The 15,241-nt window shown below is 44.1% G+C and overlaps 1 protein-coding gene across 15 annotated transcripts in view; it reads right to left on the bottom strand.

Annotated features, from left to right (window-relative positions):
- Positions 1-15,241, bottom strand: part of ST3GAL3 (ST3 beta-galactoside alpha-2,3-sialyltransferase 3) — a 180,295-nt gene that overhangs the window by 50,545 nt on the left and 114,509 nt on the right. For all 15 annotated transcript variants that reach the window (XM_083845538.1, XM_083845541.1, XM_083845539.1 and 12 more), the window contains one exon: positions 7,489-7,552. In XM_083845538.1, the coding sequence (XP_083701664.1) occupies positions 7,489-7,552 (64 nt within the window). The remainder of the gene's footprint in view (positions 1-7,488; positions 7,553-15,241) is intronic.

Here is a 15,241-nt window from a genome sequence, read left to right as displayed (position 1 = left end):
GGTCCATCTTTGCAGAGCAGGGCTCGAGCGCACTTGAAAGAATCAGCTAAACCACCGAGGGTTACCCTGCTGACAGAGCCATCAGCCGGACATGCGCATGCAATCAACAGTGCAGCACCCAAAAAAACACTCAGAACAGCTTCCCAAGCCCAGACAGAGCTGCGCTGGAGTCCCCAGCCTTTCCAGAAGGAAAACTTCCAACAACGAGGCAGACACACGCCTGCATCCTTAAAGACCAAAGAAGTGTGGATGCTTGTGATAATTAAATCAAGCAATAGAAGAAGACTTTTATAAATAATGGCACAAGAAAAAAATATACAGTTCTGGTGACAAAGAGGCAAGATCTGCTTCAGCAGTATATTGTGGCAAAGAAGGAAGGGAGTCAGTCCCAAATGGCATTCGAGTGACAAAGATGGCAATGGCTTTGTCAAAACCTTTAAGGGAAAGGTGCTGCAGGAGGCAAACTGACAGAGACCGTTTGGTTCTGGCCAGGTGAACTTTCCGATGAAAATATACGCATTTTGGATGATTACGATAAGAAAGTTTGATCTCCTAAACAACTGAGCACTGGGTGAAATACTGTCATTTCTCTCCCCATTTGTCTCTGAGCTGTGACTTTTCTTACTCTTAGTTTTTGATGAAAATACCGTGCTGACATCCAAAAGCTCCAAGTTACAGACACCGCTCTACCCACTTACTGTCAGGGTTTGAGCTTTTAGCGATTTCGAATGCAGATGTGTTTGTTTCGGCCTCAAACCACTTAAGCACATTCTTCCCTTTTCTGCTAAATTAAAGCACCATCTACTGTCAGCAGTCCCTTCCACATCCGCACGTGACCCTCTCACTGACAAACCACTGCGTGTAAACATCTGCCTCGAGGTGGATGGTCAGTCCCGGGGCAGACTGGTGAGCACGAGCTGCTGCACGAGGGAAGAGCCAGTTCCACCAGCCAAAGCCGTTCGAGTGGCCTCTCTTGATGGCCCCGTTCCCACGCAGTACTTGCAGACCGATCAAAGCCCATTCTTAACTTTCTGTTGACCATACGAACTGGATCGAGTTCATCGCATGTCTCACGCGATGGCAGCTCTCCTAGATCTTGAGTCACATTTGCAGCACCTCTCTGAACCCTTTTCAACTTCGCCCCAAACCTCTGAAGCACTGCCTCTGGAGCACCAGCATGCGGAGCTAATGCTGCTCAAAAGCAGGGTCCCTTTCATACAGAGATTTTATGTAGATCACCTCAGTGCTCATTCCATAGTCATGGGTTGGCAGAATATAATCCTCACCTTGTAAATGTGATCTGCGTTGTCCTCTCTGAGATGTCTGACTTTTGGGTTGGCTCATTAAAGAAGCAGAGGTCTAGACTGACCCAAAACTCCTACTCCTTACTGCCCCAGTCTTTGGCTCTAGCAATTTTTAGTGCAATTTTACATTTCCTGCAAATCAGTCTTAGTCACTGAGAATACCTGCCAGCAGGCTGACACCAGAAGTGTCACTAAAGGATTAATTCTCAACCCTGACAGTAGCTTCTTGAAGCTGTGTCTCATATTCCATTCCTAAAAAGCTGGTATGTCTACAAAGATTTTGCATAGAATCAGAACAAAATGCTGGACTAAGACATAAATAATGCCTATCTTTAAAAGGTTACATTTATCAAGCTTCTACTTTATCAAGCTTCTACTTTATCTTAAAAAAAACAAATCACACCTACATGACAAGATTTTATTTTCACAAAACCCAAGATAACTAACATCAATTATGCTGCCATCCTAGCTCTGCCCCATATCAAACTTCCCGGTGTTTTTCCTGCAAAAAAGAGCAAATCAACTTCCAAAACCAACCTCTCATCTCCTATATTTCCCCATCAATAGCACATTTGCTGTTCTAGCCAACATTCCAAGAAGGGTTAAAAAGCAAACGGTAATAATAAAAAGAACTCCTTACTTAACTCTTTAAATACTCTCCAGCGCTTACTGATATAATTGCTATTTAACATCCTGACAGTTTCTAATAAAAATATAGAAAATGTTTCATCATTGCTGTAAAATGGGATACCATCACTCTCTCTTTATCCAAGAAATCAATCTCCTCAAGTCTGCAGATCAAATTTTCATTTCTTCCTGACACTAAGGTCTCATCTTTGATCTTCTAATGGCTTTTTCTTAATTTTTTTTAAAAAGTACTTTACATACTGTCACCACCATACCAAAAGTATGTGCTGCACACCCAGAAAGCAGAAGTCAGGTGCAGATGGCATTCCTCAGGTGCACGTGATGAAGGTATGCTGAGTGTTGGACTTTGCCTAGGTTCTGCGTGTTGGGCATTTACGTTAAGTCTGGGCAACCAGGACTGTTTGGCTCAAGAGAGGCAGAAAAGTGAGCTGGCTCAGTCTCACCAGCTTTGGCAATCACACTGTGGGGCACAGAAGACTGTAGGGCTACCTTGATGGCGCTGCAAAAGGGAAACATTCAGCAGGGACGTGTCAGGCATCAAATCTGACCAGAAATTTGGACACGCGGCACTGGTGTAGCTGAATCCCTTCACAGCGAGCACCGACTGACAGTGCCTGAGCGCAGCAAACCCACAAAGACACTGCTGGCTCCAGGCAAGTTTCTGCCGTGCAGGCAGCATCAGTTCCCCAGCTCAATTGTTTCCCCCAAACGGTGTGCAAACACCTTTGGGTTTGTTTACATATCACGTCAACCCTGGATGTCTTCTCCAGAACAGCTCTAATACTGAAACGTCCGACACGGCCCAGGTTCCAGTTTGCTACCAGGGTGGTATGAGGGAGGGTCACGGACTTTCCACGCCAGACTTTCCCAAAAGCCCTAAGCTGGGAACTGGAGCCAGATGTGCAGCCTCTGACACAGATGCTTAGAGGTTGAGTTCATCTACACCAAAACCAGAATTCACGCAGACCTTCTTGAACAATACGGTACTGTAAACACGTGTACGCATTGTAGCAATTGCTACTTCCTCTTCCTCCCTTGTCAAAACCCTTTAGGGATTTGTAAGGGGAAAAAAACCACAAAACCTTCCATTACACAAGTTTGGAACCAAAGGCTTTGAGGAAAGATATAACAGAGTAATTAGAAAAAATACGTCTTTAGGGCAACTGGTGCTTAGGGAGGTGTAGCACGTTCTGGTTTGGTCTGGCTGCTGCTACTTAAACTGGTGCTACCAACCTGAGATGGGGACACCGACACTTCCTCTCCTGTTCTAGCAGGTTCCTTCTTCACTTGTTAGTGTATACGCTGTGCTAGTAAATATTTAGTTAGAAGCTTAAACTCTTGGTTTCCCTTCATTACTATCCGGGGGCAATACAAAATGGTCAGTTAGATTTTTGGATTTATGTCATTCCTATGAAATTTATAGGCAGTCACCACAGAAATTTAAACCAAAAATCTATTGAAGGCCAGCTAGCAAAAGAACTGGGCAACTGGAAATGAAGCTCGATTTGCAGAATGAGGGGTAGGCCGCTGGAGGAACCACTAAAACAAACAGCAAAAACATCAAGGATATAAATGGGCTTGGAAAAGCCAGAGGACAAGATAACTCAGAAGTGTCAAAGACAAGGCCCATGAACACCTGTGTTAGGGACAAAGATAGGGCAGCACCGAAGGAAGAGGACACTAATTCCACAGGATGCCCCCTGGATCTCCAGCCTTCTTCAGAAAAGCTCAGTGCTGCATTGCAACTACCCCACAAAGAGAGCTGCAACGTTACCTACCTCCTGCCCTGGAACAGCAGCACGTTCCCAGAAGCAGTACAACACAAACGTGCCATAATAAAGCTGACACGAAGAACAGCTAAGAAAGCACAGCATCACTTGCACTGTTACAGACTTGAACTGTAGCATTTGTTCACATGCCCTCCAGCTGCTGCTAGTTATTAACACAACTCTGTTCACAATGGAGGGATTAGTTGGAGTGAGTTGACAAAGCTGTTTTGGGATGATGAAAGGTGTACGCATACCCGGAAGGATTGAGTTTGCCTCATTTCAGCACCACGTCGGTACATTGTGTCAGGAAAGGTGCATCAGGATGCCCTTTTGGCACAGGGGTAATCAAACAAACAAGTTCACTTCCAGGGCTTCTAGAACGTAAGCAAAGGTAACATCTCAAAGGGGTAGCTTTGTGAAGGAGCTCAGAAATGGAGAAGCTTAGGTGGGGGCAAGACTGAAGGCTTGGTGTAGGTCCTCCCCCCATACAGCCCTAATCTCCTCTTTCCTTCCTATGCTCTCACGCACTGCTCTGACCTCACCTCCCCTGCCTCTCCCTCCCTTCCCCCGGGAAAGCTGCGTTCAGCGTGTGGTTACATGAACACTTGCTTCAATAGACTGAGCAGTGCTCACCCTCCCCACCCATCCCTAGCCCTCTGCCTCTCATGCTGCTGCTCCAGCGCTGTGCCAGCGCCACTGCTCAGTGGGAGGAGAGCTCTATAAGTGAGGTCACTGAAACGATCTAGGTTAGGAGAGAAACCTTTAAAATAGGCTCACTTTAAAATCTCCCTTCAGACAAGATATTAGAAAAGATGTCTTTACCATGAAAGTGGCCAAAGACTGGAACAGGGTTCCTAACGAGGCTGTTGATGCCCCGTGCCTGTCAGTGTTCACAAGGTATTTGGATAATGCCTTCAGGAACATGCTTTAAATTTTGGTTAGCCCTGAGGTAGACCACTTCAACCAAGGCAGTTGGACTTGGTGATCTTTGTACGTCCCTTCCAACTGACCTACTCTATTCTAAACAACACCAGCAGCACGAGGAGAGAGTAGGAAACTACACCCTGAGAGCAGGCAGCAGAAGCAGCAAAGATAGCTTCTTCAGCTGGCATGGCCAACAGAGAAAATGTTGATGCAACTCCATCCTATTGAGAAGGTGAACCTGGAGCATTTTCCCTAATGCTAGAATCAGCTTACTAGGCTACAGAAAGCCTACAAGTGGAAGGGCTCACAAGATGTCCTAGCCTGCCCCGTTGTACATTGCAGACTTGCTGCATCTCTTACCTAATGCTGTCACAAGGCATTTTTTTCAGCCCGTAAGTTAGGCCATCTCTAGTTGCTGCAAGGAGATGAGCAAAGGGGAGAGAGCTGGACTTTCTCCTTGACTAGCGAGCAGTGAGGGAGCGATCCAAACCTGGAGCTGGAGTTCCTGCTCCCCACACACTGGAGCTGCCACAAAAAGGAACTGTTGGATCTGCTTTGAGCTGGTGCCAAGATCAGAGAGTAGATAGCCTTCCCTCAAAAGCCTGTTCCATCAGCTGTTTTGGAATCCAAAAAAGTGCATGCCCCTTGCTGCCAGCACTGTAATTCATCAATAATCACACCAGAAGAACATTTTGGGAAGTATAACCAAACCCCTTTGTTGCAACTCCATCTACCTACTGCTTTAGGTTCTCACTTTGCAGCTTGTTATCCCAAGCATTCCTTGTCCCTTTCTGCTACACCAGCTTCAATTTTTATTTCTTTCCCTATAAGACTGGCTCACTTGGAAATGCCACAGGAGGTGTTTGATCCCGAAGCATGCACACAGCCGCTGGAATCAAGCTCACAAAGGAGTGCTATCTCACCTAGCTGCCATCCCCATCAGAGGCTGACTCGGGAAACAGGTGAGAAACGACAAGGAAAATCACGTTCACTTCATTTGAGGAAAGAAGCACTTACTGCCCAGAGATACAGACACATGAAGCAGCCCATTTGCCCAACTGAATGTGGAAAACAACATCGAGAGACGACCACAGCTAGCAGTAATCCACCTGCTCCCATCAGCTCAGAAGATACGTTATGCCTCCTCCTACAATGCCTGCTTGACTGCAGCAGTGCATCGCAGCACCCTGTACTCAGGGTGCCAACATACACAGTTTGCACAGCCCCAAAAGGGACTGATCTCCCTGCAAATGGCTTCTAGGCTGCTAAAAGTAATATGCACTAGACATCCAACGTCCACTGCTCTGTATTTACCACAGAAGTTCCCAAGTAAACAGTATTTCCCCAATCTATGTATTTACAAGCACACAGACCTAAGTGTTAGGTCTTTCCTATCTCCACACCAAAACCATTATAAAGAAAACAAAATAAAGTGAGCAGCTTGTGCTAGTGTGGCTGTATCTCACAATCTCTTCAGAAATTACTTTAAGAAACGAAACAAAACAAAAAAACAGCATCCCAAACCTCAAAAAACAGGTGAGCAGCAAGAGTAGCTACTACATTAACTCTCATGGCACGAATATTTCACCTGCCTCCATGTCATTAACACTTATTTCCCATGAGCAAACTTCTGAAAGAGCCTATATGTAGATTTTTCAACAGATTAAAATCTTAACTCTCCAACCAGAGCTGAGAGAAATCCCAGATGGGTGAGACTCAATTGTGTGTAAAATCTCAAAGGTCATTTGTAAAATGATTTTGCCTTCTGGACATCATTTCCCAAATTAATCCATATTCTAAAGGCTAAGTGTATCCGGCATTGCTGTGAGAGAAGACAAACTTCAAAGCAACCTAAATTAGCACATGGATTGCAAAAAAAAAAAAAAAAATAAAAGAATAAACTTTCAACATAGAGATGAACTCCCAACTCTAACTGTAGTTGGCAAGCTCTACAATCAACGTGCGAGATGTGGAGAGCTATGGAAAGGCTGGAAAAGCTTCTCAACTTCGTCATGGAAAAGTGGACAGAAAGGGTGTTGGGCCAGGAAATAAAACCAAGGTGTTTAGAAAGCAGGAATTGTGTTGCTAGCCTGTGTTCAAGGAAGCACCACTGCTTGGAAAGGAGTAGTATGAGGACTTTTGAAAGAAATCGTGTCCCAGTGAAAAACTCTGACGACTTCTCAAGGAAACCACCTCCAGTCCGGGAGGTGGCACTAAACCAGAACTGCAGGGCAAGGGAAAGGAATGACAGTAAAGCAAGGATAGGAAAGACTAAAGGAGTATCATTGGGAAGCTGATCATTAACATGTCAGTGAGTCTCAGTAGCAATCTCTACAATAGGACTGAAGAATCAAAGGAGCTTCTTCCAAAGGCATCGGTCCAAATACCTCAGGACCCGAGAGAATTGCTATCGCATCCTGGCACAGGCTGGGACAACACAATTACACATTCCTGCTTTAAGAGTGAGGAATTCACGAAACATTGTTAAAACAAGCCAGCCCCTTCTTTCCCGCTAAGAGGTTCTTGTGATCCTATTTCTTTGTCAGAAAGGCTGAAAAAGAATGTGTTTATTGAAAACCAGCTATTTACTTATTTGAAAAATAGGCAAGAGAGTGTACTGTGATACCACAGGGAACAAAAGACTAGGAAATAGCCAAAAGGTAAAGGCTTTTTTTCCACTTATGCTTGACTTAAAGGCCTCCAGAGTTTACAGATTTACTGGAAAGAAGGCTGTTTCCAGCTCCTGATCCACCTCCAAAGCACAGGCAATCTCTGGCAACATTTATTTAGGACAGGGAAAATAATTGCTTCAATTCCTCCTACTCTAAAAGGTCTCATCTTACCTGTCAAGAGCTGGAGTTAGACGGTAATCTTTGGTTGCTGACAGGATGGCTTTGATCAGATTATCTGGGGAGAAAGGAAGAAGACATTAGGAAGAACTCACTTTGAGCGGAAATGAAAAACAAAGGGATGTAAAGCTTGCGAAGCAGTTACTTGGAGGGACTGAAATAAGGTTCTCATCATGAATAACTACTTGAACTTGCATATTCCTATTTCATTTGGACAACGACCTTCACACACTGACTGCAAAGACACATGACGTGCCAAATTCTGACGGAGTACACCAGAGACTTGCACAGAGAGGGTGCAAGGAAAAAAATTCCGGTTTAAGGCAGTGGTTTCACACTCACTTCCCTGGGATTGCAGTCCCACAGCCACTTCAGACATGAAAAAGCCAATACCACTGCCAGTGCTTGCTTCATGCAAGCTTTTATGCAGCTGAGTGGTGAACCGGATGCAGGAACAGAAACACATTGAAATTAATGCCTTCTATTTTGCTGGGTTACTTTTACTTTATATATTAAGCTTAGTTAGATTTCGCTTTCATATTTGTATTTACTTTTTGTTTAGTTTTATTTTGCTTAGTTACTTTTAGTTCAGTTCTTCAGTCTGGCTTTCTTCATGGCAGAATCCAATTAAACCATCACAGCTGCTTAAAGAAATGCCCATGGAGCCACAAAGCCTAAACTGATACCCAGAGAACACTGCAGCAAGCAGATGGTGTTAGTTATGCAAGCATAGACACATGCCCATATTAAACGTATTAAATTACAGAAGCACAATGATTACACATAAATAAATCTATAAACTCTGGAAGCTGTGCAGTCTGCTTCCTCCTAGATCCGTCCTTCATACCAAGTTTCTCCAACCTCTCTCCCCCGTAAAGATCCAAACTCCATCATGTCCAGTCCAAGGGGCAGCAACGCTCTGGCTAGCCTGGGTTTACGGATGTACCAGTAACTTCAGAATGGCTGCACCAGGTCAGACAAAAAGTCTGTTTGTCTCCAAATCCTGTCTCTAACTGCTGCCTTAAGCAGCTGCCTAAGAGCATAAGAACAAAGCAAACAGACATAGTGCTTCTCTCAAATGCTCCTCTAGCATTTAGTTATTTTCAAATCAGGGACTTTGCACACCAGGTACAGCTTCTATGGATCTGGCAACCTGTGGTGATTTCTGTTCTCTGAGCTCAGAGTCCTCCTGGATCCATATGGACTCTCAGTCACTTCCCTTTCCTGATTCTGAATCTGGCTTCTCCTACCTTCATTTATATTGGAAAAGACTGTGAACAATCAGTCCCTTCCACTTTCCCCAGGAGATTATAGATATCTGTCATATCCTTTCCCTAAATGCACTGGTCAACTGGTTCAAAGGTTCTTAGGAAACAACCAGTCCAAAGGAGCAAATAAGTGTCATTTCTTTATAAAAGACTAGAAGTGACACAGCAACATTAAAAAGATTGACATCAAGTGATTATTTACAGTGAACTTTAATATTTTTCCTGACACTACTTCGGGCATCTGGCGCAGTTAGGGGGTGTCCCTTTCAAACAGGGATTTCTGTTCTTACGTGCTGGTTTTGCTCCATCACTGCAGAAACCGCAGGATGAGGATGTGGGGCAAACACAGGCCTGAGGCAGCCCACCTGCCCAATAACCGAGCCTGACAACAAACCGGTGAGACATGAGGCAGACATGCAAAGGTGATAAACAGAAATGACTAACGGTTTCTTTACATTTGGGATTTTTTGACATGGCATTACTGACAGCCCCTGCCAACTGTTGCAAGCTGGGAACTGCGATTACTTTCAGAAGATCTTATTTTGGAGTAGAGTACAGAAAAAAAGCAATTTGTAGAGTAAAAGCAACATATTTTGCTAACAAAATAGTGTTGCTTTTTAAATTTTTCCTTCATTTGAAGAATTTTTTCTGACACATTGATAGCAGACTCCCTCTCCAACAGGAATGCTATTTCCCTAAGTCTTCTGCAACAGCAGTAGGTTGCTGTGACCTCTAATGGCACCATGCCACAGTCCTCTCCTTGGCCTGTCTCTTCCGTGGATGGTATACGTTACTGTGGTTGTTTTCCCATACTCTCAGAAAAACGAGATCAAAGGATCACATGTCAAGGGCTGCAGCCTCCCATCTACCAAGCTTTTGTTATGCCAGGTTTGCTCTACCACCCACAGATTAACACCCTGCACTTCTTGGAGGCCATCCGTTACATTATATTAAAAAGCACATGGGATACAGTTGACTAATGCACTCAAACAATTCTGTTTTTCACATCTTGCCAGCTAATTAGTAATGCCTTCATAGCGAACATTCAGGAATGAAATATGACTACTTTAGGACTGGATATGGCAGTGTTTGGGGTTGGGATGCTCCCCATTCCCATCATCCAGAGAGAAAACACAAACAAAACAAACAACAATATAGGATATTCAGTAAAGTTTATGAATAGTGAAATGGGAAACAATTTTTTAGCAACCCCCACAATCTAACACATTGCACCTGAGAGGTTTGGAAGTTGCACAAATCATAGCGTTACCATTCAAACCTGCTGACTGAAGCTCAGGAACAGACAAAGCTCTTCACTGCCAAGCCTTGATTCACGGCAGGAATGAAGGTGGCACAGATCCCCTCAGTGCTGGTTTCTCTACTCTAACATCCCCACTGGAAGTCAGGTACAGGAGCCACAAGCACTAGCAGGAAAGGCTGAGCAGGGGAGAGGCACTAGATATTTTCAACTGAGCTGAACTCAGCTAGAAGCTGGACACTGCACTGCTGCTGAAGGGGGGCATTTGCATTTGGCACCAGTGACCTACTTGCACTGAACAGAGCAAAAACCAAAGGACTCTGAACAGAGCAGTCCAAGAGCAGTGTTTTGGAAGAGCACATTTTATTTCCGATAACTGTCAGTTTTTCTCAATCTATTTTACTATTTTCTTTAAGGGCACCGATTGTGCTTTAACATGGAACCATGCTCAAAAGAAAGACTGTTTCATTAGGACAACAGCTATACAAACAACTTGTGGGTTTCTTTTTGGTAGATGGGTCACCCAGGTTGTGAATAAAGCGAGGCATGGATGCAGACACAGTGCCAGCCCAGGCACAACTTCTCTCGTGCTTGGCAGATGGGAAGAGCAGACACAGTGGTGGGTGTGCTCTGCCTCGTACACCAGTGCACCGAGGAGGGGCCGGGAGGGGCCTGAGTATACATGTTCTGAGTACTACAAAAGATAAAAATCCTTCCTGTTACAAGCAACAGGTATGCGTGCACTCACCTCTCGCTTCCAGGGCCCAGGCACGCAGCCAGCTCAGGTGTAACAGAACTCATTAGCTCAGACACATCCCCATTCAGGCAGGTCTCATTCTTTGCGAACCATTTCCTAGCTGGAAAAGTTTCAGCTGCTTTTGTTCGGTGCAGAACCCCAGCGAACCAGCCCTGCAGACATGTCTTGGCACCACACGCCTAGAAACACGAACCCTGGAGGGCACGGTGCAGAGACCATGGTGCAGAGGCCGCAGGGCCGCACGGCAGGTCAGCTCCAGCCAGGCTGAACATGCCACCTGCCTTCACTGTGGGCACACAGGGGGCTCGAGCAGACACAGATCATCCAACAGCCATTCAGTGGCCACAGTTTTGGGAACTGCTTGGAGGCTTAGGAAAGCCAACGGCAGTAACACTTGCTATGCACTCTTCTTCCTGTTCATACTGTAAGATTCAAGGCAGGTATTACCACTACTAAATCCTTTCTTCAGACCATAGGAAAACACTGATGTTTAAATGTCAGTGCAATCATCCTGCAGATGTTGGCTGTCTTGGGAAAGGAAAGCATCTCAGCACGGCTTTTCTTAGGATCAAAATCACACAAATGAGAACAAACTAGATCCTACAAGTGACAGGGACACAAATACCTTAATTATTCGTATTTGTGTTTTATTTCCTAGATAACACACATTTTAAATTAATTTTTGTGTGAAAAGATAAGTCAAAATAATACAAGCTTTCCCCATATCTAACAGCCTGTGATTCATCCCTCAAAGTCAGAGCGGTGCATTCCTCCCTTCTGCCCTGGGAGGCAGAGCACGCTGCCCAACAAGAAAGGAGGACAAAATACAAGAGCAGCCCTTTGTCCTTCCCACCGATCAGCTTAAGAAGCAGTGAAGATAAAGACGGGTCTCCCACCAGCACTGAGCTGGATGGCAATCATTTTGTCTCCCTTGCAAACAAGCCGATGATGCATGAGCTACATCTCTGCAGCTCTTTGGAGGGCACAGTCACCAAAGCCCCCACTCTCTCCCATTATTAAATAACACGCACATCACCAGGGCAAGCGATCTATGACAGCTTTCCACAGCTAAAGTTTCTGTTTATTATACTTTTTCTCTTGTCATGGAGAATTTAGGTTACTGGGGAGCAAGGGAGATTGTTTAACCCATTTGTCTATCAACCACTATGCGCACTCTATTACTATACAAACAGAGCAATAAGCCTCTGCACATTTTCCTCCTACCTAGAGGAGGAGTTGACTAAATTTATCTAAGAATCCCAAGTTATCATGACACATTCTATCAGTTTTCCTTATAACATCAGAAGACTCAAAAGCATCTCAGGACTGCACAATTTCTCTGAACTGAAGTACATCTTGACTTCAGGTTGACCCTGAAATTTTCAGACATTTGGAAAAACTATAAGTAAATAGTTCGAAATTAGGCAGGCAGTGACCACACAGTGAGAACCAGCCCGAGTCTGAATTCTAGCATTTTTATCTGTTATTTATGTGGAAGAGTGGAGACCTTCACTGTAAATGTCAACAACACTTAACACTGTTGTTTCTAATGCATAAGCTTCTTGCTAGTATCATAAAAAAAAGGAGACCTTTTCACTCCACAGGGCGTACTGCAGCCATCTCACAGGACCTACCTTCTGCCTGCCTTACAAGCAAACACATTGAGCTGCTCACGCACTCTCAAATGGCCGAGACAAGAGGCTATTTTTCAAATATTCCACACCAGCCATCTTTCTCTCAAATCAGGAAAGTCTACATGCCCTGACTGCCACCAAAAAGAACTTGGATAGCATGTCCCAGGGTCAGGGAACTGTGTTCTTCTGTGGTGCTCTGCAAGCCCTGGTCGGTGCCCACCTCCACGTGTGGTCACCCAGCCTCCTCACCTCCAGCCACCACTTGTACAGGACGCTGGGCATGAACTTCAGCTTTTGGGAACCCACTGACTAGAGTTAGGTTGACAGACAACCCTGAGGCATGCCATCTTCTCTGCATATGGTCACTGTCCCCATGATAATGGAATGTCACGTGCCTGTCAGCTTCGTGGGGGGAGCAGGCTAAATGCTATTTACGTTATGGATGAAACAAATCTCAATATTTGCAAACAAGACATAAGCACAAACCCAATCCATATTTTAATTTATTTTTTACGCTACCCCATAAAACCCAAGTTTATCCCCATATAAAGTCCTTCTTCGGCATTTTTGTCCTTAGGATCTCATTCTGTACGGGAGCTGAGGAGTAATGTTATAGATAGTCAAAAGCCATCTGGACACAATCCTGGGTAATGTGCTCCAGGGGACCCTGCTTGAGCAAGGGGGTTGGACTAGGTTGGACTCCAGAGGTCCCTTCCAACCTCAGCCATTCTGTAATTCACCACCCTGGTGCTCAGCACGAGGCCACGGCCTCAGCTCCCACCACATACTGTCTTCCAGCTCCCTCCAGAAACACCACATCCAGCTGTAGCCACACAACGTCATTTGTATTTTAGAGAAGCTAAGAACGCAGCGAGTAAAACAGATATCAAAGCGAGTCTGAAATTCCTCGCAGCACTTCTTGTTATTGATCAGCTAACTTCATGACGTCTGTGCAGGAGAAAGCAGCTACAAAGACTTCGTGAACTTCGAAGCATATTGCTAACACGTGAACTGGCTCTTCGAGGCAGCTCACAACAGACTGCAGGGGTCTGTCCCCACATCAGCTCGGGTGTAAACACAAGGCAATGCTTTCTTAAGGTCATCGCTGTGCCAGATTTAGGTTGGTTACTTGAGATACACTTTAACAAAAGCACTTCAAGCCATCACTACTTCCAATATCACAATACTTCGATTGATGATTTTTAATCGTATTACTAAGCATGTATTTACTGTTGCATAGATACAAAATACAAATCAAGAGACAGGAAAAAAAAAAGCCTGAAGAAGCAATAACAATTTTAGGAAAACCTGGCATGTATTAAATGTAAGCTCGGGAAAGCCCTTAAGGTCTTTTTTTTTTTTTTTAAATAAGATAAAAATAAAATACAAAACATTTGGACTCTTGACTTACATCGTAGTTTTAGAGCCTTCAGGGATTTTTTTTCAAGCTTTTCTTCACAACCAAGAGTTTGTTTTTTCAGAATACAAGTTTAGTTCCCAACATAATCCCAGGGCTTGGAAAGTTGGAGCATTAATTTGAAAAACAATTATGCCAGAAAATGGGCAGCATTTTGCAATAGCCATGCATTAACCATTTTGATCCAAACTCAAGTCTGATGCTCAGGAAGCAATAAAGGCTGTAGAAACAGGCTAATTCACGGCAAATGGAAGTGAACCTTGAAGGATTCATAACATGCTGTCCAAAGACAAGAGGGAAAATAAATACAGTTGTTAAGAGGGCTGTTCTTCCTTTTGTTGCTGCATTTTTGATGTCCCTTCACAGTGACCAGGCAATGTCTTCAAGGACAAAAACCTCATCAACAACTACCACAGTGATTTCTAATTCTCCTGAGCCTTGCAGAACCATTACAATATGGCACTTAGGACAGCTAGAGAACACCTGCTCTTCCCTCTAAGAGGTAAAAGATAGGGATAACATCCATGTCTCAATTGCGTTTCAACACTCCTAGGAAGAACCTTAATTTGGAGTCACTCAATTAACTGGGAACTTGGGGTTCGAGATCTCCCTCAGGCACATTCTGCTTCTCAGCGGGTCAGGAGAAGAACTGTTCTTTAAGTACATTCAACAGCAACACATTAATTTTCATTGAAATAAGGGACTCCACTGGAGGCTTGTACTTTCATCAAGAGAGCTCAAGAGTGAGGGATGATTTAACTTCAAAATTGATGACACAACTTCCCTTTGGAGGCAGTAATGAAATGTTGATCCCCTACCTCTTCTGAAACTTGAACCTTTCCCCCTGCCTCAAACCTCTCATTTAATTTCTTGAGGTTATAAAATCAGCTAGATTCCCTGGGGGAAACAGCAACATTTTTATAGATATATTCCCATGTGATAATGGCAACTATTACCAATTTTGGTCAAGTGTAAAATTCTAGTGGAAAATAGTTCAGCAATCTGCCTCAATCAAACTCACAAAGAAACACTCATGTTAATACCTACGCAGAACAGAATTAATATCTATATGTGTTTGTGCTTCTTGTTTAGTTAAGAACACATGAAGAACAAAAAAAACCGCTCACAGTAGGAAAATCATTCATACAACAGTGTGCAGCTAACTAAAGACAAAGTTGGAAAATTAAAGCAGAAAACAGACACCCCATTATCAAGTAGAACGAGTCAAAAGGTAGGGAAGGTGTTTGCATGTAGTACTCCAGTCTCTGTAAAGAGCTGGAAGGGTAGGTTGGGAAAGACCTACTTTTCTGATGGTGCTTTTTTTGGGTCAGTTGTAAATTTTAATTGTGATGACCAAGTGAATATGTTTTCTCATAGATAAAATATTGTTCATGCCAAGAAAGTTGATGTGGA

The sequence above is a fragment of the Anser anser genome (assembly GCF_964211835.1).
Source record: "Anser anser genome assembly, chromosome: 8".
Classification (NCBI taxonomy): Eukaryota; Metazoa; Chordata; class Aves; order Anseriformes; family Anatidae; genus Anser; species Anser anser.
Note: the sequence above shows the minus strand (reverse complement) of the source record. Positions and strands in the feature narration are given on the sequence as shown.